Here is a 25,743-nt window from a genome sequence, read left to right as displayed (position 1 = left end):
TTTATTTTTTTGTTTAGGAATAAATTAATTTTTTTAAAACCCCCAGCACAACTCATATGCATCTCAGTTGCCAGACAAGCCCTTTGACATACCCAAGTTATTGGAATTTCCTGGAACTGGGTTATAAAGGATCTGGTGTCGTTTTCTTTCTCCACGTTGGCACAAACAACTTTATTTTTTCCCCGCATAGAGATGTCTCCCGAACGTTCATTGCTTGCAATCTCTCTCTCTCTCTCTCTCTCTCTCTCTCTCTCTATATATATATATATATATATATATATATATATATATATACACACGCCCGACCAAGCATCCAAATTCCAAAGCTGGCTCTATGCCTGAGAGGATGTTAGACGAGCAAAAAAATAGACACGGACAAAAAAGCAAAAGCTCCCATTATGTTGACAAATGCAGCAGAAAGAATTTACTAAATAAATACTTGGGACCAAAACACCAATCCACCTTATCCATGATTCGTGCTATCGAGATCAAAATTTACTGTCAGCACAAAACTAGCACACATACAAAAACCCACTTGAGGTGAGTCATTAAGCAGGAGTTAATCATGAACAGCGTTCCTTTTTAGGTAAGAATTACCAGCATTCTTTAGTTGCACCCCCCTGTGAAAGAACTAGATGTTTGTTTGTGAGTCTTCAAGGCAAGGCAATCGCTTGTCAAGTTCCCTGGACTGGCCCAACTCAAAGTTTTAGAAGATCTTGCCAATAGGTTTTAGTTCCCTTGGCAAGCCATCGAAGTTTCCAGAGTCTATTTCCTTTTGAAACATAGGCCGCTTTCCAAAATTCCGAAGAACTCCTTCTGCCAAATGCTCTTTGTTTGGTGTCAACATCACATAATTCGGATCGACCCTTTGATAACTACAATTTTGGGGGAAAACAGATACAAACTAGTTAGCAAAGAATGGATTGATAATGTGAAAAAAAAAAGCACGACCTGCCCTTAGTTTCACCATCCAGCCTCCAAATAAAAACCACGAAGCATTAGTAAAGAAAATTACAATCAGTTGTTGAATTATGCAACTGCTATTTTGTGTATTATTTAGTCTTAAAAATGACAGTGAATAGAAATTTCACCAGCTAATCCCAAATTATGAGACCATAAAATTGTGGTTTTCTCCAACAAAAGACTAAATCAAAAGTCGACAATTATGGAAAGAAAGTATCTTAAGACCATCACAGTTACTATGGCATCAAGATAAATTCTCTAATTATGCAGAAAGAAAAGGTTGAGGAAAGAACCTGGGTTCTCTGAGATCTTCAACTCGGATTCCAAATCCATAAGACGTTGTCCCATGCAAACGGTCATTCATGGCTAGAAACGGAAATCAGCAACAAAGAAATCATTCAACTGCTGCTATCAAATCAAATACAGCATATTATTATACCGAGCTACACAGCATGCCCCAAAGGATGACTCTGCTTGAGAAGAAAAGCAAGGAACCTTGCATAAAATTTCTTTGCAATTAAGGTTAATAGCAGTATAAAGAAGGCAACATGTTGAGCAGAGGGTTTTGTTTACTTTGTTATAGCTAGGGCTTCAAGTGGATCAGATTAGTTAGTATTTGTCTATGGGCCAACTCCAAGATGTCAGAATCCATTCAGATGGAAATCATATAGAATAATGGTGAGAAAGGGGAGACTTTTGCATGGAAACAAAGAAAGATGTATAAATAGGAGAGAATTGGCTATTGTGTGAGAATGCCTTAGAGATTAAAAGGTTAAAATTCTAATTCGGGTAAGCAGAAGGTCTGAGCACTTGAAGGAGAGCAGTGGATACGAGAATCAGTGCATGATGTTATGGGCAAGGAATCAGTGTATTTAATAAAGCATTTGGATTTTCGCTGTCTGAGGACAGAGAGGGAAAGAACCATCTGAGATGATATGGGCATCTGCAAATACAAATCTTAGGAGGTCCACAGAAGATAGGGCATCAAGTTTGTATTTAAGGGCTAGGAAAGACGTAAACAACTAAGATAACATGGATTCAATTTGCAAGAATAAGTTTACAAGAATTTGCAATGGCAACAAATGTAACACTTAAGGAAAGATTGACAAAGACTTACAAAGCAAAAAGCTAAATGATTGAGAAAAGGGTCGACAATTCTGTTAATGACCATTATTATGATTACTATATGTGTAATCCGCACATTGACTTGCACTAATTTCTTGAGAAGGTGAAAGATAAGCAAGTTTTTTTTGAGAGGAATGTTCTTTACCATTGTTTATCAATGAAAAGAAAATTTAAGGATGGAAAAGTAGAGAAGTACAAAGGGCTTAATTTTTTTTCTAAGAGGCCAAAATTTTTTCTTAGCCAAATGTATTGATTTTGAAAGATAATAACAAAAACACTAGTGGATCATAGTAATCCACCAAAATTTAACCACTTCCATTATGACTTCCTCTGCAAAATTTTCTAACTCAACCAAACACAAGATAGATTGCGATTTTCTTCTTGTTTCTTTTCTTTGCTTTTCTTCCTTTGATCTATTTTTTCCTCTTCTTTCATTTTGTTGGCAACTACACAAAGCAAAGTAGAACAGATAGCTGCTTATAGAGAATGAATAAGTTATTACTCTTTATTTAATAAGCTACCCCAACTAAGGATAGTAGCTTTGCTCCTAAAATCAAGCACTCCAATTACATGTTAATGTAAATATAAATTTATCGAACATTACAAATTGATCATATATCAATATCAAAAAACACAAGAAAAGAAACATTTTGTCCCTTGAATGCTTCACATTTTTGACTAATTATTTATCTTCCAACATTCAACTGAGAGAAAAAGACACAGCTATGGTCAAGATGGTACAAATGTAAGGCAACAAAGATATTTTCTGACATTGTTCGTGAAGATCTACTAATATGCATATGGTATTTTTTCCCATGTAGGAAAGATGAGATTTTGTTATAGAATGCTCCTATTTTTTTATTTTGTTTGGGCTGTCCTTGGCAAAAAAAATAAAGCAAATTTTTTTTAGTATAGAAAAAAAGATACATAGGCACATCATAGGTAAACCTGCAACACTCAGTGGCCATCTTTTACCATGGGATCCTTCTGGACTCATATTTCCTTAACAACAAAAAGGAACAATTTTGGCATCCCTTACCAAATTTGTTTGGGAATGGTATCTTAACAAAAAGGCTAAGAGGGTTCTTATCTTGACCATCAAGTGAAGCATATAGCCACACAATCGTACAACTTAATTTGTGAGCTTCAAGGAAAATGTAAAACTTTCTTCATATATAGGGAACACAGGTGCTTGTCGGATATTATCAAGTACATTAATCAGATACTTCTAGGATATGTTCTGTACACTTACTTTAAGTATCCTATATTTCAAAATAAAAGAGTCTGTATAATTTCCAGATTTTCCTGACATACTTTCTCGACACTTTTTGGGATGAGGAGGAAGGTTTCTTTCTTTATTTGTTTCTTTTTAATCCTTTTGGGATGCATCTTCTTGACCTTTCGTAGATGAATGGCTAATTTAGAGTTAAATGGTGTTGATTTTGTATGCACTGTATGTTACAATTATTGAATTTGAAGAACAACTAAATGATGGAAACTACAGATGTTGATGCTATTGTGTACAATATGGTCTGTTTATTTTGATAACCCATTATGCTTTATGGATGTTTTCTTTTACATATATGTGAAAAAAGTATATGCATTTATTCATTGTTGTATCCTACTTTTTAAAGATTTGCCACACTAGTATATCTGATAAAATGCTATACAAATCCCCTATCCATGCTTCATACTAAAAGCAAGTATCTTCAAGACCTACGTCCCAAAAAATTTCACATGTAGCTAAAGCATTACACATTTGCCAGTTGTAATATTTCACAACAGTTTATGCATCGATTAGCTCTTTAAGTTATGATTTTGCCTGAAAGATGCATTTGCTTTCAGAGACGGATGTGCTTTCAGATATCAAATATGGCCCCTTTGTCCAAATTCATTCCAAATCTAGCTGTAAAAATTGAAAAAAGGAATAGGGAAAATCTATTATTGAAAGCCTTCCCACCATGTGGTTCTCAGCAGATCTGAAATCTTTTCATCTCAGAACCTAATCAAGTCAAATTATCAGCTTGTAGCAAATACAACCAAGCAAAATCCCACTTTATGTTTTACCTCAGTCACTTCTTGTTGACTTCATTAAGTAGCCAACAATCTGACAAGAAATTGTTTTACGTCCTTCAAGGACCACATACCCTGCCCAGACTGTCTAGGCACAATCAGGTTCCTACTGTTAGGAATCTTGCATTCACAAAAGGCCTCCAAAGAAATGTCTTATTTGTACCCAAAATCTTACTCGTGTTGTTCTCCTATATGCTGAATATAGGAATATCATTGACTGCTTCCCCTCTCCTTTGGAAGCTACCTTCCCAAATAGGATAGAAATGTTTTCAACCTGCTCACTTCTTCAGTGAGAGTTTGAGAGGGAGCATTCAAACTATTTGTGGCGCATATACATATTTATTATGCATATAAAAAAACATTATTAATTCACTGTTTTTAATGTGCTAATTTTCTTTTATGAGTGTCTGTTGTAAATCTCCGTCTTTACTAACAGAATATAGAACATGTTCCATTTCTTTTCTCTTCAAATTACATGAAACAAGTATCACCCTTCAATATCGATTACCTAATTATATGTATCCAGGTCGCATTCATGTGGCATTTCTTATGATATGACCTTGGTAAAAGCAATCGATTCTAACAATCTACTGAAAACCTGAAATAACATTATTTAATAAGCTTTTATTTGTAGACCTCCATAAAGTATGTCATAGTGTACTTCTGTATATTGTTTCGATAAGACAACCCATCAATGTAATGCAAATGAAACTTCCAGGCTGCAAAATGTACCTGTAATACTGAATGTAAAGGAAGGTCTCCACCAAGACTTGAATGCTAAAGCTATGGAAGAACTGGAAGGGCCCATTTTTCCCTATAAAAATGGTAAATAAGGTAGTCAAGAAACATATTATCAACAAATAACAGTGATGAAATCAACATATAATGTCTCACCTTCAGTAAGAAGTTTTTATTAGCTTGCCAAGATGCAGCTAATTGGAATGAGGATTCATCCACACTCTCCAATGATTTATCTCCATTGATCCTTGAGAACATGTTCCAACAAAAACTTAGCTGCCCTAATCTAATGAACTGTTTGTCCAAAAAAAAAAGAAAAACTTTCTCAATCATGCAAATTACCTTGTCACTAACTCAAAGCCGAAGTCAATATAATTTGTAATCCCAACTATCTGGTTTTCTTCAAATGGATTAGTCACCTGTGTGGTAGAATGAGCATAAGTTCTACAGTTTCTCCATGCTATCATACACAAGATCCTAAACATCCAAAACTCTCATGCCCAATCAAGACAAAAATACAAACCATGTAAAATAGAAATAATGCAAAAAAAAAAACTACCTCCAATAATGGACATTTATTCAGTTCATTGAGATTGCATATAAAATATACTTAGAGAAGTTATGTTCCATAAAGGGTACTCTACACAATCAGAAACCACTCATCAGCAAAGTGCTATGGACACATAAACCAGTAATGTACATCTGATCAGTGAGTTGACTGTATACAGCATACTTCACAGATGTTTCTTTGTGTGGCAGTCTATATTTTCAGAAACTACTGATTGGAAAGGTGCTCCTGACAGATAAAGCCAGTACAGTCAATTGCACACCAAAGTGCATCAAAGAAATTCCAACATTTGTTAAATTTTTGATAATGGCACGCACATATACAAATGTAAGCAGACCTTAGAACAGTGATCTGGGTTCATGGATTTGTACAAGGCCCTCATTTCTTCATACTTGTCATATACATTCCACTCTGGAAGTTGGACAAGGAGAACAGATTAGGATGCTAAACTTTAACTGGATCATATTACTTCTAAGGGGATTAACAATAAAGATAATATCTGAAACTGATACTCAGCCTGGGGCAGTCCTGACCTACTCCCCTTCTTTCAGGTATCAGGTGGTTTCTAGCATTTTTCTGGTCATTGTCAGCCAAAACCAACCGAAAACAACAGAAACCCACTTTTAATTCAGCTCCTTAATGGGTTAAGGTGTTCCCCATTGCAGTACTTTATAGATATTGATATTTAATACAAGCCACCATCATTCACAATAATAGAAACTTGTATTTTATATAAAATAATATAACATTCTGTAGTGCCTTTTAGTTGAGTAGCCAGATATCCTTGGAGCAAAATGGTAAATATTGCTAAGATAGCAGAAACTTGGATTCCACTATACTGAACAAAACCAAGTTTTCAAACCTTATCATGGGAAATGAAAGAATAATTGAACTCTCGTTGAAAGGATTCTACTACTCAACTCAGCTCAACCAAGCATCAATCCCTACCTAGTTGGGGTCGGCTAAATGAATCCTTTTCCACCTTTCTGCTCAAGTTAGGACCATACTTTCTAAAAGATGTTAAGATATCAAGCCCTTCCTATCTACTTCCCGATGTGATTTTTAGTTTACCTCTAGCCCTCTTCATTCCTTCTACATATGTCAAATCACTCCTTGGTACTTGTGTATCCCCATGCCTACGTTGTAAATATCTAAACCATCTAAGTTTTCCTTCTCTCAATTTGTTCTCAATTCATGCCACCTTTACCTCTTTATGAATGACTTCATTACTTATTCTATCTTTTCTTATATTATCACACATCCATCTCCATGTTGATAGATAGACAACCAATGGATGTGCTATCATTTATTTTCTAAATAGAGAGATAGTGTAGTCAGGAAACTTTGCTAAACAAAATCAAGATATAGGAAACCTTTTCATTATAGACCAGCCAGTATTGATTACATGCTTCATCTAGGTGGGGAGACCTCATCAAATAAGGAACTTATCGGGCCTTTAATATCTCACTACATAATGGGAGAAGCATTGGGGTCAAAGTCTGCTATGTTGGAACCGGGGCCCGAACCGGTAGTCCAGTGGCACGGGTCGGTATGCCCCCATACCGTTTTATGCTAGGCCCATGCCGTCACAGAAGAGGAGGCGGGGGAGACGGAGAACGGGAGAGAGGAAAAGAGAGAGAAAGAAGGAGGAGAGAGGGAGGGAGAGAGAAAGAGGGTGGTGGAGGGCTGCAGAGGAGGATCGACGGAGGGCCACGTGGAGGGACACTTGCCGACTTCACTTAAATATCACAAAATTAAAAAGGAGACCCCTCTGGGGCCCCTGTTTCAAACGAAACAGGGGACCGGAGGAGGAGCCCCTCTTCCGCGGCCCTCCGCATGGCTCGCCGGCCTCCGTAGCCCTCTCTCTTCCTTCCTTTTCCTCTCCCTCCCTCCCTGCTCGCTCTCTCTTTTCCTCTCTTTCCTCTCCTTCTCCCCCTCCGTCAGATGCTTTTCGTTTCAGTTGCCGGACCCGCGATCTGCCGCTGGTACGGCTTGGTACTCTCTGAACTGCCCGATTCGGGACAGTTCCGCCGACCTTGATTGAGGTAGATAAGAGAAAAGACAAATGCATGAAAGTCTCACTATTTGGGTGTCAATGGCATGTGGCCCAATTCCAAGCATTATGAATAGTATAGACTGGCATGCTAATGAGAATACTATAATGAATTAACTATTATACAGAAAAGAAATTATTACTCTAGTAGATTATCTAAAATATGTAAGATAATCTTACCCTTCTCTGTACCACAGCATGCTGATAAAATGATGCAATAAGCTGCAAATGAAAAAAATAATAAATGCATAAATAAGTGCAGAAGAAAGATAAATGCTGAAGGATATTTTATTAAATTGCTAATAAAAATGAAAAGTTAAGATACAGATTTTTTCTGTCAAGATATAGTCCATTAACAAAGTTATCCAAACAACATAAGTTACTCAATTATCATAACCGTATATGCACAATCAAGATGACTTCTATGAATCATTCCTTACCTTCCTCTATTTAATTTTATCATTATTTTCTTCTCTTTTTAAGATATCTGGTACTAGTGCATGGTCGAAGAAGCTTCCAGGCAATTTTGGAGATCATATAAACCAGCTTGACACAAGAATTTAATCTTATACCCAATGTACCGATAAGCTGAATCTCTCATTTCCTTAATCCCTAGTTGCAAACAGTTCTTTTCACTCCCCTGTTTGATTTATTTCAGTTGTTTCACTAATTCCAGTTTATGCTTTTACCTCGTTCCTTTTTATTAATGCTGCTTGAACTCATTGCTTTTTTTTTTAATAAACTTCTTCCTAACTCCATCTACTACTTTAGTGACTAAAGGCGAGTTTTTCCCCACAAATGTCTTGTTTTGGGAGTGAGTTTCCAGAAAACGCTTAAGAAAAGCCAAGATCTCAAATTAGAGATCATGACATACTAACATATACACAGATCAAGCTTATAGGTGGAGGGATGGGGCCCCAACATATGGACACTTTCTTTCCAGATATAAAGATTTACAGGCATGCATTTACAAGTAACATGAACCCAAAGAATTAATGCTGGTAATTATCTTAATACAACCACCAAGTGCTTGCACGGACAGTATCCACTAGGGCAAGTGTTCAAGGGTCGATTCCGGCTGCAGTCAGCTCACAAGGTTAGGGTCAGTATAGAGCAGAAAAGGCAGTGATTAGCCCCTTCGAGTCTTAAAAAAAAGTTGCATCGATTGATGCCAGAACAGTGAATAGTAAAGTAGTGCAACATGTGTACTGAATCTAAAGCTATGAAAAAAAATAAGTTATGATCTGAATACTTTTTTTGAGAGAGAATAACATGATCACAATTTCAATGGAATGTCCAAAGCTTTATGAATGGTTCATAAAACTCCTTGAGATTCAGATTATCAACCAAATAGCAAGATTTTAACCTCACGATGCAACATTAGTGCAACATTAGTAATCTTCCAACGAAAAATCAAAGTACCACGCAAGCCCTTTTTCTGATTCCTATGCAGTAAAAAACCCCATAAAGTTGCTTAGAAGAGGCTAACAGAATTCTAAACAATTATTATCACGCTTAAAAGAATTATAAAATCATGGAGAGGAAGACAAACCTGTGAACTTCTAGCAAGCTCAAGACTGAAATTAAATGAAGGACACAATGGGCTGCTTGAACCTAATCCATAACCAATAGCACAACTCCAGTTCTTCAAGTCTTTGAAGTTCAAAGGGTGTTTGCCTTCATCTAATAAAGTATAACAGAAATAAAAGAAGCCATAAATGATGTTGACAATTAATTCCATCTTTATTGCACTACTTTAGTTTATTGTGCATTTTGGTGAACGTCAATCGTAGAGCAAACTATTCATTACCAAAAGCATCATACCAGGGCTAAGTGAAATGGTGAGTTGAGCAATGAAGAATGTAAGTGTTTTGATAAATATTTCCCATTCCTCCCTTTACAAACTTTATCAATGAAGTTAATTTAGTTAATTGAGATAAACCAACCATTAATAATCATGACTTGAGCATGCAAGTTTTAATATATATACTAAATAAAAGACCTACACGCTCGTACATATAGGCCTATTGTTTAGTAACATATTAAGATGGAAGCAATAAATTAGAATGAAAAGTGTGATAACAACAAGCTGTTTTTTTCCTTATAGAAATTCATATGCAAGAAGTGCCTCGTAGACTTTATTACATCAATTTCAACTCACAAGGTGGGATGTACTTCAATCCTACACTTAATTTCCCAAGCCTGCCGACTAGCCATGCACAGATTGGAGTATCACCAGACACTGCAAAAGAAGAATTACCAGTAATACTATGCAATAAGAGAGAAGGATAGTTAAATCATATAACAGAATTCACAAGATCCAGCCAACCAAACAAAAGTTAAACTTCAAATCAGAATGAATCCAAACTTTAGTAGAAAGGTGTGTCAATAACTTTAGGGAGTCATATGAGAATAAAGGAAACAAGCAAATGAAAAACAAGTATAGCTTAAATGTCATCATATATGCACACTTGCCTACATCAGACATCTCTTAGCTTAATCTCGACAAGCATAAATGAAACTACACAAGATATCTAGTACAAAATTTCAACGGCCAAGGCACAAATAAAAACATCACGTATCTGCAAGAAGTATCCACTTTCGACAACATTGATAAAAGCATCTTTATCCAGGCAGATGGCTGCATTTAACAGAAAAATGCTATCTAAATAGCATTGCCCATGTTTAGACCTCGAGTACCTTCAGCGATATTCCATATAAGAATGAAAAATTATCCTTAATAAGTAAACCTTTGTTCTTCAACATTAACCAAATTGCCTTTGTCATGATTTGCATCGAGATTTCTTGATGATGAAAGGAAACAGCTGTATTATTCTTTCTCCTAATCAAGTTTTTAGTTCTATATCTAAGAATCAATATATAGTTAAAACATGTTTCAAACTGACTTTTTTTATTTCTCAGCTCTCCATGCTGCTGTGCAAGATTGATAGAAAATCGTCCTAGAAGTTCATGAATCTATCAGACAGCATGTAATTCAAGTTCTATTTATAACTCCCAAAGAAATAATGCTTTTGCGAACTATTATTAGCAAACCTATATGAGAGGTTGATAAATAACAGACAACATGAGTTTAAAGATGGCACACATTTAAGGGATTTAAATCAGAATTCAAAAGAGAAATCAGTTAAATATATGGTTGTCACTTACAAGGAAATGGCATAAATGAGGTTCCGATGGATAGATTTTCTGATCCATATCTCAAGCCCATAACACCATAATCTTCTGGAAGTGCCCTGCCTATGCAATTAAACTTGAGAACCACATAAAACTGTACACAAACTATTTTGAAATTGACAAGAAATCTAAAAGTTGAGCAATGTACATTAGTTCAAGTCGCCGAAACTAAATTTCACAATGAGAAAGAACCACAAAGAATATTATTATTTAGAGCTTGAAGATTAACAACAAAAACAACAACAGCAATAAAGGACTGTTAAAATGCCCTAAATCAGGCAGTTCGGGTCATCCTAAATAGAACCAGTCAGGAATCAGGAGGGTTCAGCCACCCAAGATGAAATACCCATGAATCCAACTAGAACCGGACCAAACGAAGTAGAATTGACAAGTTCCGCCCTGTTTTGGATGGCTCTAACGTGATTCATCCTGGCCAAATTGGGTCTTTGTTAAAATCACAATCCCCTCCTTGCATTCAATCTCTCTCTCTCTCTCTCTCTCTCTCTCTCTCTCTCTTCTCTCCTCTTCGAACCCTAGCCGTCACCCTTGAGATCTCTTGCCCTCTCTCTCTCCCTCAATCCCTCTACCTCACCATCCCCCTAATCTCCTCCTTTCTTCTGGCAACGATGCTACAGGGGACCTTGCCGATGGCTCCAGCCTTGATCGATGATCTTCGGACCCTGATTGATGACCTTTGGCCCTCGATTAACGACCACCAGCACCCGATCAATGACGTCAAGCCCGATCGACGAGCTTCGGCCTCCAATCAATGATCTCCGGTCCTGATCGATGAGCTCTAACCCCAATCAATGATATCCGATCCCAATCTGCCTCCCCTTCTCTAGTAGGACCTTCTTCCCCTTCACTCTCCACCTTCTTCTTCTCTCTTTTGTGCTCATTGGTGCCAAACCATACCATAACGACCAATACGGGTCACGTTACCAATTTTTGAATCTTGATAGTAATAGAAATAGTAACATAATTAGAAACAATAAATAATAATAATAATAATAGTAATAACAAATGATTAAGAAAGAGTATAGAAGATCAAAAGAAACTGATACATTCCCAAAGTAGCATTGTAATTGGAAATGAATCACTAGATTGCACTTTACAATAAATCAATGATGTATGATTTTAACAACTTTCACATAATTTATTTTAGGTCTTTCCTTTCTCTTTCTCAAAGAGAACTTTATAATATGAGACAATATGAAAAATATGAAAAAAATTTCAAATTATGTGAGAGAAAAGATAGTAAAAAAACCATTATTTCTCCAATGAATATTAATGATAAAAGTTAATATCTAACAATTTGATAAATAACATGACCAGGAGATTCAATATGACAAATTAAAGAACAAACCTTTTTGTTATTATCAAAGGAAATATACCAAAAGCTCCAAATTGATATCTAGGGTAGTAAGCACATGACCTCAAACGCAGTATGCTGACAAACAAGACATAATACAATTGAAAATGAAAGATTAGCACATCTAACAATTTAAGGTGAAAACTAACATCTATTTGAGGAAAGTAGATGTCTCTTCCAATGATTAGATTCTTACGGATCAGAAGTAGATACCATAAGGTCCATAAATGTATGAGGATCATCCAAGTCCCTATAAAAGAGAAAGCCAAAATGAAAATAGCAACCTCATTTGTTGATCATTGATGCAAATATAATGCTTGATTGGTATTAGAATGTTAAACAGAAAACTTATTGATAACAAGCACAACTTTTGCCAGCGGAATATTGCATTTCCTTCAACAGCCTTCCCAGATTTCTGATCAAGGGAACCTGACACCTTAAAAATATTAAGGCAAGCAACATTTCATTTGCTAAAGAGCAAAAAATCTTGTATTCTATTTAAAATTTGCCAGAATAATGCAGGACAACTGTGACCAATACCTCTGCATGTACAATGAAAAGAAAGAAAAAGCAATCAACTGAAACAACTGATAGCACCACACACTTGGCCTTCATTCCATTAGCTTGGCAAACTAAAGCATCATATTTGGCAGATAAGTAGAGATAGTGGTATAAATTATAATAATACAAGGTGTTACACAAATGGATTAAGATCAGGCTCAAAGATCGTCTTCAACCTACTAAAATGATATGGCAGAATTGAAGAGATCATGCGGCCTGGTGGAAGAGAGAGAGTATGAAAGTGTGCAAATGATCAAAGTAAAGAATAAGAAAAGTTCAGAAGTACTGAATAAATTAAGAAGGGAAACAGGTCCCCCTATCATAAGCTGCTGAAAAGGCGGAGGTAGGGGATGAAGGCATCCATAAAGGAATGGATCAGTTTTTCCTACAAGTGAACAGAAAAAATGCGTTGGCTCAAGATATGTCCATATAGTTCATCTGACAAAAGGCTGGTAAAAGTATAAGTTTCAACCCCTAGGAACAACCATGAAGATATTTGATGGCCCGGAAAATCAAGAACTTCAAGCTTGCACACTATATAAACAAGCATGCACTTGCTCAAGATGAGGTCATGACGAGGGGAAAACTGACTTGATTTATATTACATGACCATAACCATAAGAACAAACAAATAAGTGCAACTTGTTTTAAAGATGAGGATGTCGAAAAGGTCAGACTACTACTAGTACTATTACTATTTTATTGTTACTATTGTTGTTGCTGTTGCTGTTGATGCTGCTTATGCAAAGAATCCTTAATGTTGGAGCTAATTTGTGTGCATCTCCTTTTTTCAGAGAAAGCAAAGTCAAGAACAGTTGTATTGTAAGAATAACATATTTGTAGTCTAAAAACACTTCATTGCTTTGATTTCTTGTAATTGACGGTCACGTTGCCTTTTCAAAATAGAAAACAGTATAGGTACAGAATATGAGTATAAAAATGTTGAAGGCATAGTTGTGTAGTTAATAACGTCAAACAGAAAAACCAGGCTCCTAGCAGATCTAACAGGCAAGTCAAAATGAACAAAAACAGAAGGTGCTCCTTTGTTATGCCAAAAACTCCTAATTGGAATCAGGATTCTCAATACATCTACTCTTTAAGTGAGGGAAAAAAATCAAAAGGAATCAAGGAATGATTTATATAACAATCATGAAATGCCATCTAAAGCTTGTTGGATACAGTTGCAATTAAATCCACATGAGGATCCTCCAATGGTTTTAGCATGATTCTTGTGTTAAGATTCCTTGCTTGCTCAAAGTAGTCCTCGAAAAGGGAACACAATGCAAGCTTCCCAAATAGTAAGTCATAAGCTGGAACTAACATCCTGTATCACCATAGAGAAAAATGAAGTTCAGTAGATTTCAAGATTAACCCAGAGTGGAATAAATAGTGATCACTTGATGCAACCTGTGATCGTCCTATAATGGTTAAAAGGTAAAGAAAAATACAACTCAATATGTAGAGGCAGCAAAGGTTCAATATCATCATATATTTCTTATACCTTTAGTTTCCCTCTTTTTCCTGTAACAGATAAGCATGCTTTGACCCTATGACTTTAAGTTGTAAAAAATCATATCAAAGACTAAAGTATTAGAACATGATATTCCATATTTTTTAACAGATTCTAGTTTGTAGCTCAAAAAACAGTGAATATACACTTGGTGTTTTCCATATTGAAAGGTATGGATATCATGTATTTTGCTAGTAGTACAAATCACAGAGTCTGAGTTGATACTTAGAATCAATAATATGCAAAACGAAAAATAATTTGTTGCTTGTATATTTATGTCCAAGGTCTTTATATCTTAGCAATAGAAGCAAGTTGATATAGCATGAATTGATTTAAAGATAATGACATTGAAGGATCAAATCACAGTTTTGAACAAATAATTCAAATTGTAATCGCTATTGTACTATTGCAAAATCACAAATATATGATTCTTTCATCTGTGATTTAATTAGAGGATGATTATGTTAAGGCTTGATATACATTGTTAACCTTTTCCTAATAGCTTAAGCTTTTGGGATTTAGGACTTAGTTAACATAGTATCACAAAGGTAATTCCCCATTTAGGAAGACTTTTCTCTAGATCGCCTGTTTGGTATCATGAGTCCTTTCTTTTCTTGACTTGTTCTCAGTTGCATTTGAGACATTCTTGACTCGTTATCTTGAGTTGTTCTTGACTTGTTTATTCCTTCACACGCATAATCCAGGCCGAACATGATGAAGGGTGTTACAACTCAACTCAATTAAGTCTTAATCCGAAATTAGTCAGGATCGGCTAAAAAAGAGCACCCTTGTGCATGAAGTTCCCACCACTGTAGGGTTTAGGGAGTGTCCGATGTACACTACCTTACCCCGTGTCTTGAGAAGCTGTTTTTGTATTTCAAACTCGTGACACCCAAGTCACAATAGAGCAATCTTACCGTTGCATCAAGGTTCGCTTTCATTCGTGACAGGAGTATTAAGGTCTAATATACATTGTTGGCCCCTCCCCCAACAGTTCAAGTTGTTAAGCTCTACTAGTTAATTAACATATTAAAGTGAGATCCGCCTACACTTTGGATGTCAACATCTTTAAGGATATGTAAGAGATTCCAGTTGAGTGGACCGAAGGAAGAAACTCCTCTCTCTGCTAAAATCATTTCAGTAAGAAGTGCAAAAAATTGGCTGCATTATTATGTAAAAATAGGAAACTAGACAGGACTATCATGGACAGTATTGAGTGAAGTCCCAGCTAGCTAAATATCTATCAAGTCTCTGAAGGACTGGATTTCAAGCAACAAGTTTTAAGAGAAAATTATTTCCAACGTTAATTCTAAAGTATTTTAAAGCCATGCAGCCAAACCACATGGCCAATAAATGGTTATGCACACCACTGTACCTATAACAATGCTCATTATCAACATATTAACCACTTAGCATCAATAACTGAAAGGCATCGATTAATATTCCCTACTAAATCATCAAAATTGCATAAATCTTCTCAAACTTCAACTGATCTGCAACTTCTTACTAATCTATTTTCAAGTTCCTTTGCATACAAACTCTATCTTTACCCATGGGTAACTAATCTCCTGCCAGAATTATCAAATAATATCACCAACTTACAAAAAGTTTAACAAATCCAAATATTGGCAAACCAGAACGGCTAAAAACCAAGAATATCAATTCAACATGGCGAGACGTCGGAACACTAAGTATCTGGAAAACAATGTCATGCACCAAAAAAACAAATAGGTGCCACGCATTCTGAGGTACATTATTAAGTACAAAGAACCAGACTAAATTCCATCAAAATAAACCCAAAACCATAAAAAATACGGCCCGCGGGGGGTTTGGTGTGTGTGGGTGGGTTGGATTTCTAAGATTAGTGCAGAAAAACAGGAACTCTCAGCAGAGACGAGCGACGGCAACAAAAGTAAGCCATCTGGTTCAGTAAATGAATCGAGAATAATCAGAAAAGGAGAGAAGAAAAGCATGAAAACCGGAGGGGAAACCAAAGAAGAAGAAGAAGAGAACCTGGTGCGCGCCGAGAGGGGAGGGAAGTCGAAGATGGGGGGAACCAGCACCATGGGCGGTGGAGGCTCCTTGTTGAAGAAAGAACTCATCAAATTGCCCATCGCTCCCTCTCTCGCTCTCAATCTCTCCCTTTCCCACTGCGAGTGAAGCCCGAAATCAATATCGGAAAGAATGAGAGCTGAGGTAGGACGACTGACCCTCGCTCCTGTTCCTGGGGATCCCGCTTTTTCCTATTCAACTCGGACGACCAGTTCTCAACACTATCGCTATTTAAAAAAAAAGAAATAAAAATAAATACTTTCTACGCATGACTTTACGCCGCGGAAACTTTGCCAAATAGAACCAGAATACAAAGACTTATCCCTCTAATTATTATTTTATTTTTTATTTATTTTATAACTATGTAAAAAAATGAAAAACTAAGTTTTTTATATAATAAAATTTAAATCGTCATAAAATTCAATACGCTCAGTTCCACCACTACATTTACCCCTCCAACCAAATATAAAAAAAACATAACTTATCCTAATAAATCCTGTCCCTTAAAATTGTCTGAATAGATCAATCATATTCTTCCCAAACTTCTTTCATAACCAATGCTATCTTATGTTTGAACATCAAAGTTTTATTTCCCTGAAATCTAGAATACATGCTGATGGGGGGCAAAATGGATTATGCTATCTTATGTTTGAACATCAAAGTTTTATTTCCCTGAAATCTAGAATACATGCTGATGGGGGGCAAAATGGATTGTCCTATCTCAGCATGGGACCACCAAATTTCAACCAAACAGACCTCAGCGCCGAGCAGGCCAGACCCCGGTCCTGCTGAGAGCCAGTCCGACCTCGGACCTCGCCGAAGGTCACGCCGACTTCGGCCAGATCTCTCTGCTGCCATGATCTCGAGGCATCCTGCAGGATCGACTAAGAGCCGAAGAACTCCGTTGATCATAGGTACCACAATGATGCCCCGGCCCGAGCTCGGACGCCCTACTGAGCAGACTTCAGAGTTGAGAAGGCTAGGCTGACCTCAGAGCCCGCTGAGTCAACCTCACCAAACATATGCCGTGGCCCTCAGGTCGGCCCGACCTTAGCGCCCACTGAGCTGACTTCACCAAGTATATGCTACGGCCTCCAAGCGAGTCCGACCTCGCCCACGGCCACATCCACGCGCGCACCCACGCGCGCGCCTATGCCCGCACACATGGCCGTACATTACAACCTCACCGCGTCATACTTTACTTGCTGGCCACTCCACAACATGCCGACCAGGGGCCATACCTTGCTGCCAAGGGCCATACCCTGCCACCTCTGTCAACGCAATGCCGTTCACAAGAATGGCCTACACCGTGTGCCTCAAGTAAGCTCTGGCTGCATGCTACCTGATCAAATGCCATCTCCTCTCATGATGAGAACGGGCTATACCTCCGTCACCTGGGCACCTCTGCAGGGACTATAAATAGCCCACATCAGGTAACGCTTGGGGATCTTTGGACCAATTAAGATCCACTCTAACTTAAGCATCCGAGGGCCCTCACCGGAATTCACTGATGAGGCTTTGTGCTGGTATGCCAGCGCATGGGAGGTGGTACCCTTCTCCGGCCCGATCGGCGGCTCCTCTGACTCCTCCGGCATGGTCACCCTCAGGCCAGATTTTGACCACAACGCATGCAATACACATGAGACTAGGACGGAAGTATATGATGCTGCATTAATATTAATATTAAAGTTTCTTTGGTTATTAATATTAATATTAGCAACATAAGAAAAAGTGTTAATGGTTTGCAACCATGTGACTAGAAGAATTGATAACTATAATTTTCTAAGCAAAAGCTACACTTTTGAAAACGACAATTGAGATAGCCGTGTCTAAACATAAATGAACACCCATGATAGTTCGCATGCATATAGTATGACAACTACATTATCAGTTTTGAAGATACATTTCTTAAACTTCCATCTCTTATCATTAGAGAAGGCTTCTCTATTCATGATAATGTAGACATGAATTCCCATATCTGGGAAACGGGCCGAGGTTAATTAGATTTTGCAGTCCAAGAGTAATAGGGAAGTATTTACAGATTAAAAATCTAAAACCCAAACAAACCAATCCAATTACGAAACTAGATCGAATAAGGGCCTGGTTGACTAGTCTTCTGGTCAGGCTGGCTTGTCTAGTCCAGGTTTAATAACTATAACTAAAAATAAACAAGTAATCATGATTATATATATTGCTAATGCTTGAACAAATTGTTGGTAGAAATACATTAAAAGATAAATGAACTATTGCTGAAAAGTCCAGTTGTGATCATAGCTGTTGCTCAAAGATAGGCAAATTTTTACTGAAAGCATCCAGTTAATACAATTGTAAATATCATTAATTATATGTTTTAGCATTAGTTATGTAAGCTGTTGCTAATCCGTCAATAGTAACAAGACTATCTGGGTTTACTATTCCTACCAAAAATTTTAGCAATGGTCTTTTGGGAGGATTTTAGTAAGGAATTTTTTCATCATTAAAAAAAAGATACGTGGTATTATCATTGTTGTGCTTGGAATTGTTCTCACCATTTTTGGAGCAAAAATGTTTGAATAGCTTCAAAAGTGTAACTCCAAATGTCCCTCAGCTAGGAAAAAAGTTCAGGTATTTCAAATTATTTGTTGACACGGAAAAAGTAAGAAATACCTCTGAAATGATTTCAATATTAGACCATGGATATATAATAGTTCCAATCGAAACTCTTTAGAAAGAGAATCTTTTGTCTCATGGTAGCTTGCTCCAATCCCCATATGAAGCTTACGTTATTGGGTTAGCCATACACTTCTCACCATTTTTGGAGCAAAAATGCTTGAGTAGCTTAAAAAATATAACTCCAAATGTCCCTCAGCTTGTGAAAAAGTCGAGATATTTCAAATTGCTTGTTGACATGGACAAAGTAAGGAATACCTCTGAAATGATTTCAATATTAGACCTTAGACATATAATAGTTTCGAGTCGAATATTTTTAGAAAGAAAATCTTTTATCTCATGGTAGCTTGCTCCAGTCCCCTTACGAAACTTTCGTTATTAAGTTAGCCATACACTTCACATATTTCTAACGATTCACAAGGCATCATCAAATAATACAAGTTTTGGATAAGGATCTATAATGCACTAGAACATCCTTGCTGACGATTCTTTACTCCGACAACAACTAGGGCTTCTTGAATAATGTGATATCTCACACCTGATAAATCCTTAACCCTTTCTCCACTTACTAATACTACAGAATGTTCTTGTAAATTATGGCCAATACCAGATATATAAGTTGTGATTTCAAATCCAGAGGTTAATTGTTCTGGCAACTTTACATAAAGTAAGTTTAAATTTTTAGGGGTGATAGTAAAAAAGTTGACAAATACGTCATCCTCACTTTCATTTTACAGAACCGTACATAAGATTTTTACCTCATATGGCTCCTCGTTCAATTCTTTTAAAGTAATTGGATCTTCATTCGAGAATCTCCTCCCTTCTTCCACTACGTCTTGAAGAGTAATTAAGACCAATTCAGTCACGTTTTCATATTCTAATTGAACACTTTCTATTTATGATCAAAGGAAAAGATTATTCTTTTTACCAAAGATATGCAGATCAAATCACAATTTTATAATAAGAACAAACAATCTTTCTCGATCAACTTCTTTGCCCCTCATTCTTCGAGAATCAGAAAGATCTCTTTCAAGTTTGAATTTGTTCATTTAGAATCTGAGCTCTTCTATCTTTTACTTATTTTTTTTCTATTTACTTTTTTTGCTTTATTCTTTATTTCATTTCGATTTTCTTTCCCTCTCTTTTCTTTTTATTCTTTTTCATCATTCCTTAAGTCCCATAGGCTCGTTGATCCCATAAAATCTGACCCATTTTCTCATCGAGCGAAGGGCACAAAATCAATCAGGTTGATTTTTCGGTCAATAAAAAGTACTATGTGAAATCATTAGTTTTTTTCTCTTCCTCTGTCCCTATTCTATAGGTATAGCGTTTGAATCAATAGAGAACCTTTTCTTCTATATGAATCGATATTATTATATTCCAATTTCTTCCCAATACCTTCCAAGAAATATTGAATTGGATCCAAAATTGACGGGTTGGCATGAGCTTATCCATACGGCTATGCACTCTTCAAATGGAAATCAATTTTCCGACCTAGCTTTCATGCTTTGGTGAGTCGTTCGAGATCCTTTTGATGGCCTATATTATGTTGAAGAGATATTTATATAATCTTATAGGAGTTGTATTTCTATTACTATTAAATTAATAAATAAAAATGAAGTAGTTGATGGTAGGGTTACCGTTATCCTTGTTTTTGTATATGTTTTTAAGAAAAGGAATTTGTCCATTTTATTATTTTTCGAGGTCTAAGAAAAAGGACATGGAAACACATGAAAACACATAGAAACTCTTGAATAGAAATTGAAAATAAATGTAGCTCAAGTTCCTTCGAAAATGGTGCCCAAATTTTGATATTGTCTCTATAATAAAATGGTGCCCATGTCACCACCTCAATGTCAAATCCATCGAGCATAAATGCTTCTAGTTCAAATCAATTCATTATATAATCATAGTATCATACGCTGAGCACTGAGAAAAAATCAGCCATTTGCTAGTTTGTTAATTTAAGTTTAAACATAATTGTCACCTCCATGGTAAGATATAAAGAGATAAAAAGAACAACTACATGCATATGAAACCATAATAAAAGAAAATCCCACCAATACGTCATATAATCATGGTATCATTCACTAAGTACTAAAAAATGATCAGCCTCTTGCTAGTTTATAGGTTTAAGTTTAAACATGATTGGTGCCTTCGATAGTACTACAATGATAAAAAAGTTCGCCATCATGGTAAAAAAGAAAGAAAGAGATGCCTATGAAACCATAATAAAAGCAAATAACACAATCTTTATCAAGAGCTTTTGCTAAAGAGCAATGAGAAAGAATATATCCATAGCCTCTAAATAGAGTTTAAACTTTGTTCTTGTATTACTCTACATTTCCTCTTTTGCTCCCACTTGTAAATATTTTATTCTTTATTCTTTTTTAATAAATTGGCGGAATCTCTTTCGTTCCTCCTCTAACATCAAAAAGATTTCCTCCTTGCAGGCTAATTCCCTTTGCGTGCCCTTTGGATATCCTTGTCTTGTAACCTCTTCTAATGTAAATACTCCTCCATCAATAAATTTGGGTGGCTTTTGCCACCCCTTCAATTAGAAAGAGAGAGAGAGAGAGTAGTCCTTGGAGCACATGAAGCTACTGAAAGTTTGGCCGACATGGGTTGGTTATTACAAGAGTAATGTGAAATAAGATATGGCAGCTTCTAAATGGAGTTTAATATTGTTTTGGTATCACTTTGCTTTTCCTTCCCTACTCCCACTTCTAAACACTTTATTTTTTGTTCCCTTTTAATAAATTATGGGAAGTTCTTTCCTTCCTCCTGTCACATCAAAAAGATTTCCTTCTCCTTTCAGGCTAATTTCCTTTGCTTGCCTTTTGTATATCCTTTTCTTGTAATCTCTTCTGATGTAAATACTTCTCCATCAATAAATTTGGATGGGTTTATGATCACCTCCCCTCCAAAATCAAGAGAGAGATAGAGAGAGAGCAGTCCTTGGAGCACATCAAGCTACTGAAACTATAGCCGAGCCCCTTCAATTAAGAGAGAGAGAGAGAAATAGTAGTCCTTAGAGCACACAACGTTGCTGAAACTATGGCCGAGGAGAGCATCACTAGCCAAACAACACAAATAGATTCCAATCTTGAAGTTCCTTCGGGCGAAGTCCAGCCCGATCGCATACTTATGAATCTTAAATTGCTCGAATCAGCAAGATCAGGAGATAAAAGAATTCTGGATGAGTTACTACGACTAGGAGATACCCACTGCCTCTTTGGAGTTACACTGGAGGGAAACACAGCCCTCCATATAGTTGCTAGCCAAGGACATCTCGAGTTTGCCAAGGAGATCTGTCGTAGAGAGATTTCTCTTTTGGCAGCACCAAACACGAGGCTCGACACTCCATTGCATTGCGCTGCAAGGGCTGGGTATGACGAGTTAGTCACCTCCATCATCAAGTTTGCAAGGCATAAAGGAATCAAAGAAAGAGTGTTGAGGGCGAGGAACAGGGACGAGGCGAATGCTTTGCATGAGGCCGCCAAATATAACCATATGGGCGTGGCCAATGTACTGATGAACGAGGATGCCGGACTAGCATCCTTGCTGAACGATGCCGGCATGTCTCCGCTCTATCTGGCCATCGCGACAGGATCCCTCGATGTAGCCAGAGCCTTGCTACAGTCTACCTCCTGGAAGAAAGTTTCTTCAGAATCTTACACAGGCCCTAACAAGAACACGGCGCTGCATGCAGCAGTCCTCCTGAGTCCAGGTAATCGAGTACTTGACTACATATTGATCTCGCTCTTTTTTCCTTTTTTCTTTTTTTTTGAAGAAGAGGTGAGTAAATCACTACCATTTCATGTGAAGTATGAAACCACCATTTCATTTGTGAAATGATCATAATGCAAAAGAAACAACAAAGATATATCAAACAATACAGCAAACAAGGCGATTCGGGAGCGTGCGGGCAACCGCTGTACACACCCAGCAAAACAGATCAACATTACCTACATAAAATTAATGAAACAAAGAAAAGAAAAGTACGGCCACCTAGGAATCTTTTCTTCAACCTCAGAAGATTCGAAAGTAGAAATTATGCGACTACTAAATGCAATTATTCACTGGGAAGAACCCAGGCCTTCAGAGATTGGCCTTTTTTTTTCCCGATGATAAGGGAGGCAAGATTGCCAACTGGCTTTTATTGAAATTAAGGGATCGGCCCAAAAATGAAGTAGCTGGGATGTTGTCGGGACCGGATGTGATCGAGTGGATCGGCTTGGCCCCCTTCTTAGCTGGTGCTATTTCTGCGCATTTTGGCTTTTCAAGGTTCAGTTGGCAACTTTCGGTCACCGTGCGTAGCTTCCCTCGTAACAAATAACATACTTTGAGTTTTTTCTTTTTTTAGTGTTCTTGTGATGATTCGCCATTTGACTAAATATCTTAATAGATGCATAAGCAAAGTATAAAGCAAGTTTATGCATGGAAGACAATGCTCTGTCTTTTAACTTGTGAAAGCACCATGAACATTGTATAACACAAAGTACTCACGATACCTTTCATGATGCTTACTTGATAGAAATTACACAATACTTATTGCATCGGAAGCCAGAGCTCGCCAATGGTGTCAATGCCGTTGGGAGGATTCCTCTTCATTATGCAGCTTTTTATGGTCGTCATGATACGGTGAAGCTATTATTAGAGCGCGATCCCTCTACAGCCTACCAACCAGATGCCAAGGGCATATTTCCCATACACATTGCAGCTATGATGGGAAATGTTTCTATAGTTGATGAGATTTTAAAACAGTGCCCAGATACAGATGAATTATTAGACGAGGAGGGAAATAATTTTCTTCATGTCGCTTTCAAATGTGAAAGGTTAGATGCGGTCAAGGAAATAATCTCCAAGAGACCGGATCTCAGGAAGCTGTTAAATGATCAGGATAACAAGGGAAATACGCCGTTACACACGGCTGTTAAAAACAGTGACAAAGCGAGCGTGTATTTTCTTCTCCAAGACAAAACCGTATGCGTCAACGTTGTCAACCACGACGGCTGCACCCCTCTCGAGTTGGCTCACGAATTGTCGGATGGAGGCCTGCAATTCATGATGGTAAAACTCTTAACGACCTCGTGCATGTTTTGCTTGCCATACATGATAAACTGTAGTCTCTCTCTCGCGCGCGCGCGCACACGAACACGAGGACACAGAGATTATGCTTGGAGCATAAGCACTTTTTCTGCAACTCACATACATATAAACGTCCTAGATAGTTTTCCAAACAAAAATCTTGATAATAAGCATTCATTTCTTACGATAATAAATGCCAATCTTGATAAATTCATTTCTTAATAATATTGTGAAGAGATTCAGAATTAACTTACCTTTTGTACCCAAAAAAATCCAGAATGCAAAAGTCTGCATTACCAACTGCTTGGCTTTAACAAATGCTCTGTCCGGTCCCCAAGAAATATTTCATGATTTAGAGAGCGGCAAATTATCCAGTGATGAGACCAAAGAGAAACTGTCCGGCGATGGTAAGTTCAAAAAAGAATCATCCAACGTTGAGGACAAGGAAATCAGTAAACAGGTGCATTTAGCCCAAAATTACGGGATTGCTACGGTGTTGATTGCTACGGTCACATTTGCTGCTGGTTTCACCGTCCCCGGAGGGTACATAGCTGATGATCATCCAGGCCGTGGCACAGCAGTTCTAGCAAAAGAGTATGCCTTCAAGGTATTCCTAGTCTCAGATGCCTCCGCGTTGCTCTGCTCCATCGTAGCCACATTCTGGCTCATGAATGCAGGAACGTCGACAGTTGATACACATACTCGCATACAATACCTTCTGTGGGCTACAAAAATTCTATGGGCAGCATTTCAGGGCATGTGCGCTGCATTCGCGATGGGTATATATGTAGTGTTGCCTCCCAGCTGCAAGCGTATCAGCATTCTTTCATGCATCATTGCTCTCGGAGCCCCTCTTTTAACTGGTATGGTGGCAACTTATAGGCTCTATGTTTTGCTGAATACAGTAAGAATCAGGCAAGGGTACAGACAATGTATTTGCCCAACAATACACCTGCATGATAAGAAACGTCTTGGTGGTCTTTTGCTGCGCGGTAGAGATCTCATTATGTTCCTGCTTCTGGCATTAGGCCTTTATCCTCTCTTTTTCCTGTCAGCGATGCTCTAGGTGTGTAAAATCCGAAGCAGCAGTTGTCAGCATGCATGGCTGATAGAAGTCCAAGGATAGCTTGTGCATTGCATTGGGAGCAATATTTTAATTATTTTTTATTTTTCACATGTAAAATTTTCTGTCTCTATGCTAAAAATTTTAGCTTTTATGGACATGTAAATAGAGAGGAAAAGAAAATTCTCTCTTTTTTCAACATTCTTTGACCGAGCAGAGATTACAGCTTCACTTGGTTTTGAGATAGAATTAAATGATGAAGAAATGTACTGAAGTTTGAATCTTGGTACCGGATCCTCTACAGGCATCCAACCGGTATATTCCGTATCGATTGATTATCAGTATGGCATATAAATGGTTATGGCATATAAATGGCTGAAATGGGGACTCCCATTCCAGCCATTTGACTGGGGCCAAACCACATGGCCAATAAATGGTTATGCACACCACTGTACCTATAACAATGCTCATTATCAACATATTAACCACTCAGCGTCGATAACTGAAAGGCATCGATCAATATTCCCTACTAAATCGTCAAAATTGCATAAATCTTCTCAAACTTCGACTGATCTGCAACTTCGTACTAATCTATTTTCAATTTCCTTTGCATACAAACTCTATCTTTACCCATGGGTAACTAATTTCCTGCCAGAATAATCAAATAATATCACCAACTTACAAAAAAGTTCAACAAATCCAAATATTGGCAAACCAGAACAGCTAAAAA

At 37.3% G+C, this 25,743-nt stretch overlaps 2 protein-coding genes across 3 annotated transcripts; one reads left to right on the top strand and one right to left on the bottom strand.

Moving 5' to 3' along the window:
• Positions 1–399: 399 nt before the first annotated feature.
• Positions 400–16,502, bottom strand: LOC120107118 (beta-galactosidase). Of its 2 annotated transcripts, none has more exons than XR_015968902.1 (14): positions 16,172–16,502; positions 13,828–13,972; positions 12,456–12,523; positions 12,284–12,337; positions 12,082–12,165; positions 10,689–10,774; positions 9,682–9,762; positions 9,073–9,203; positions 7,701–7,742; positions 5,242–5,318; positions 5,056–5,146; positions 4,894–4,975; positions 1,257–1,368; positions 400–875 (listed from the first exon to the last, which is right to left on the bottom strand). XR_015968902.1 is itself a non-coding variant. In XM_039120285.2 (14 exons), exons 1-14 carry the CDS (start codon positions 16,270–16,272, stop codon positions 707–709), a joined length of 1,284 nt encoding a protein of 427 aa, XP_038976213.1. In that variant the 5' UTR covers positions 16,273–16,502; the 3' UTR covers positions 400–706. The 2 variants fall into 2 exon arrangements, 1 of the variants encoding a protein (XP_038976213.1); XM_039120285.2 differs by having other exon boundaries at positions 1,257–1,329.
• Positions 16,503–21,686: 5,184 nt separating this feature from the next.
• On the top strand, positions 21,687–25,231 carry LOC120107124 (protein ACCELERATED CELL DEATH 6-like). Its single transcript, XM_089925491.1, has 3 exons — positions 21,687–22,589; positions 23,397–23,932; positions 24,228–25,231. The coding sequence occupies exons 1-3, from the start codon at positions 21,917–21,919 to the stop codon at positions 25,014–25,016; spliced, it is 1,998 nt and encodes a 665-aa protein (XP_089781617.1). The 5' UTR covers positions 21,687–21,916; the 3' UTR covers positions 25,017–25,231.
• Positions 25,232–25,743: the final 512 nt, after the last annotated feature.

The sequence above is a fragment of the Phoenix dactylifera genome, chromosome 9, assembly GCF_051530095.1.
Source record: "Phoenix dactylifera cultivar Ajwa chromosome 9, Ajwa_hap1_PhDact_Kaust_v1.1, whole genome shotgun sequence".
Classification (NCBI taxonomy): Eukaryota; Viridiplantae; Streptophyta; class Magnoliopsida; order Arecales; family Arecaceae; genus Phoenix; species Phoenix dactylifera.
The sequence above is the reverse complement of the archived record's forward strand: the minus strand, read 5'-3'. Positions and strand labels throughout refer to the sequence as shown.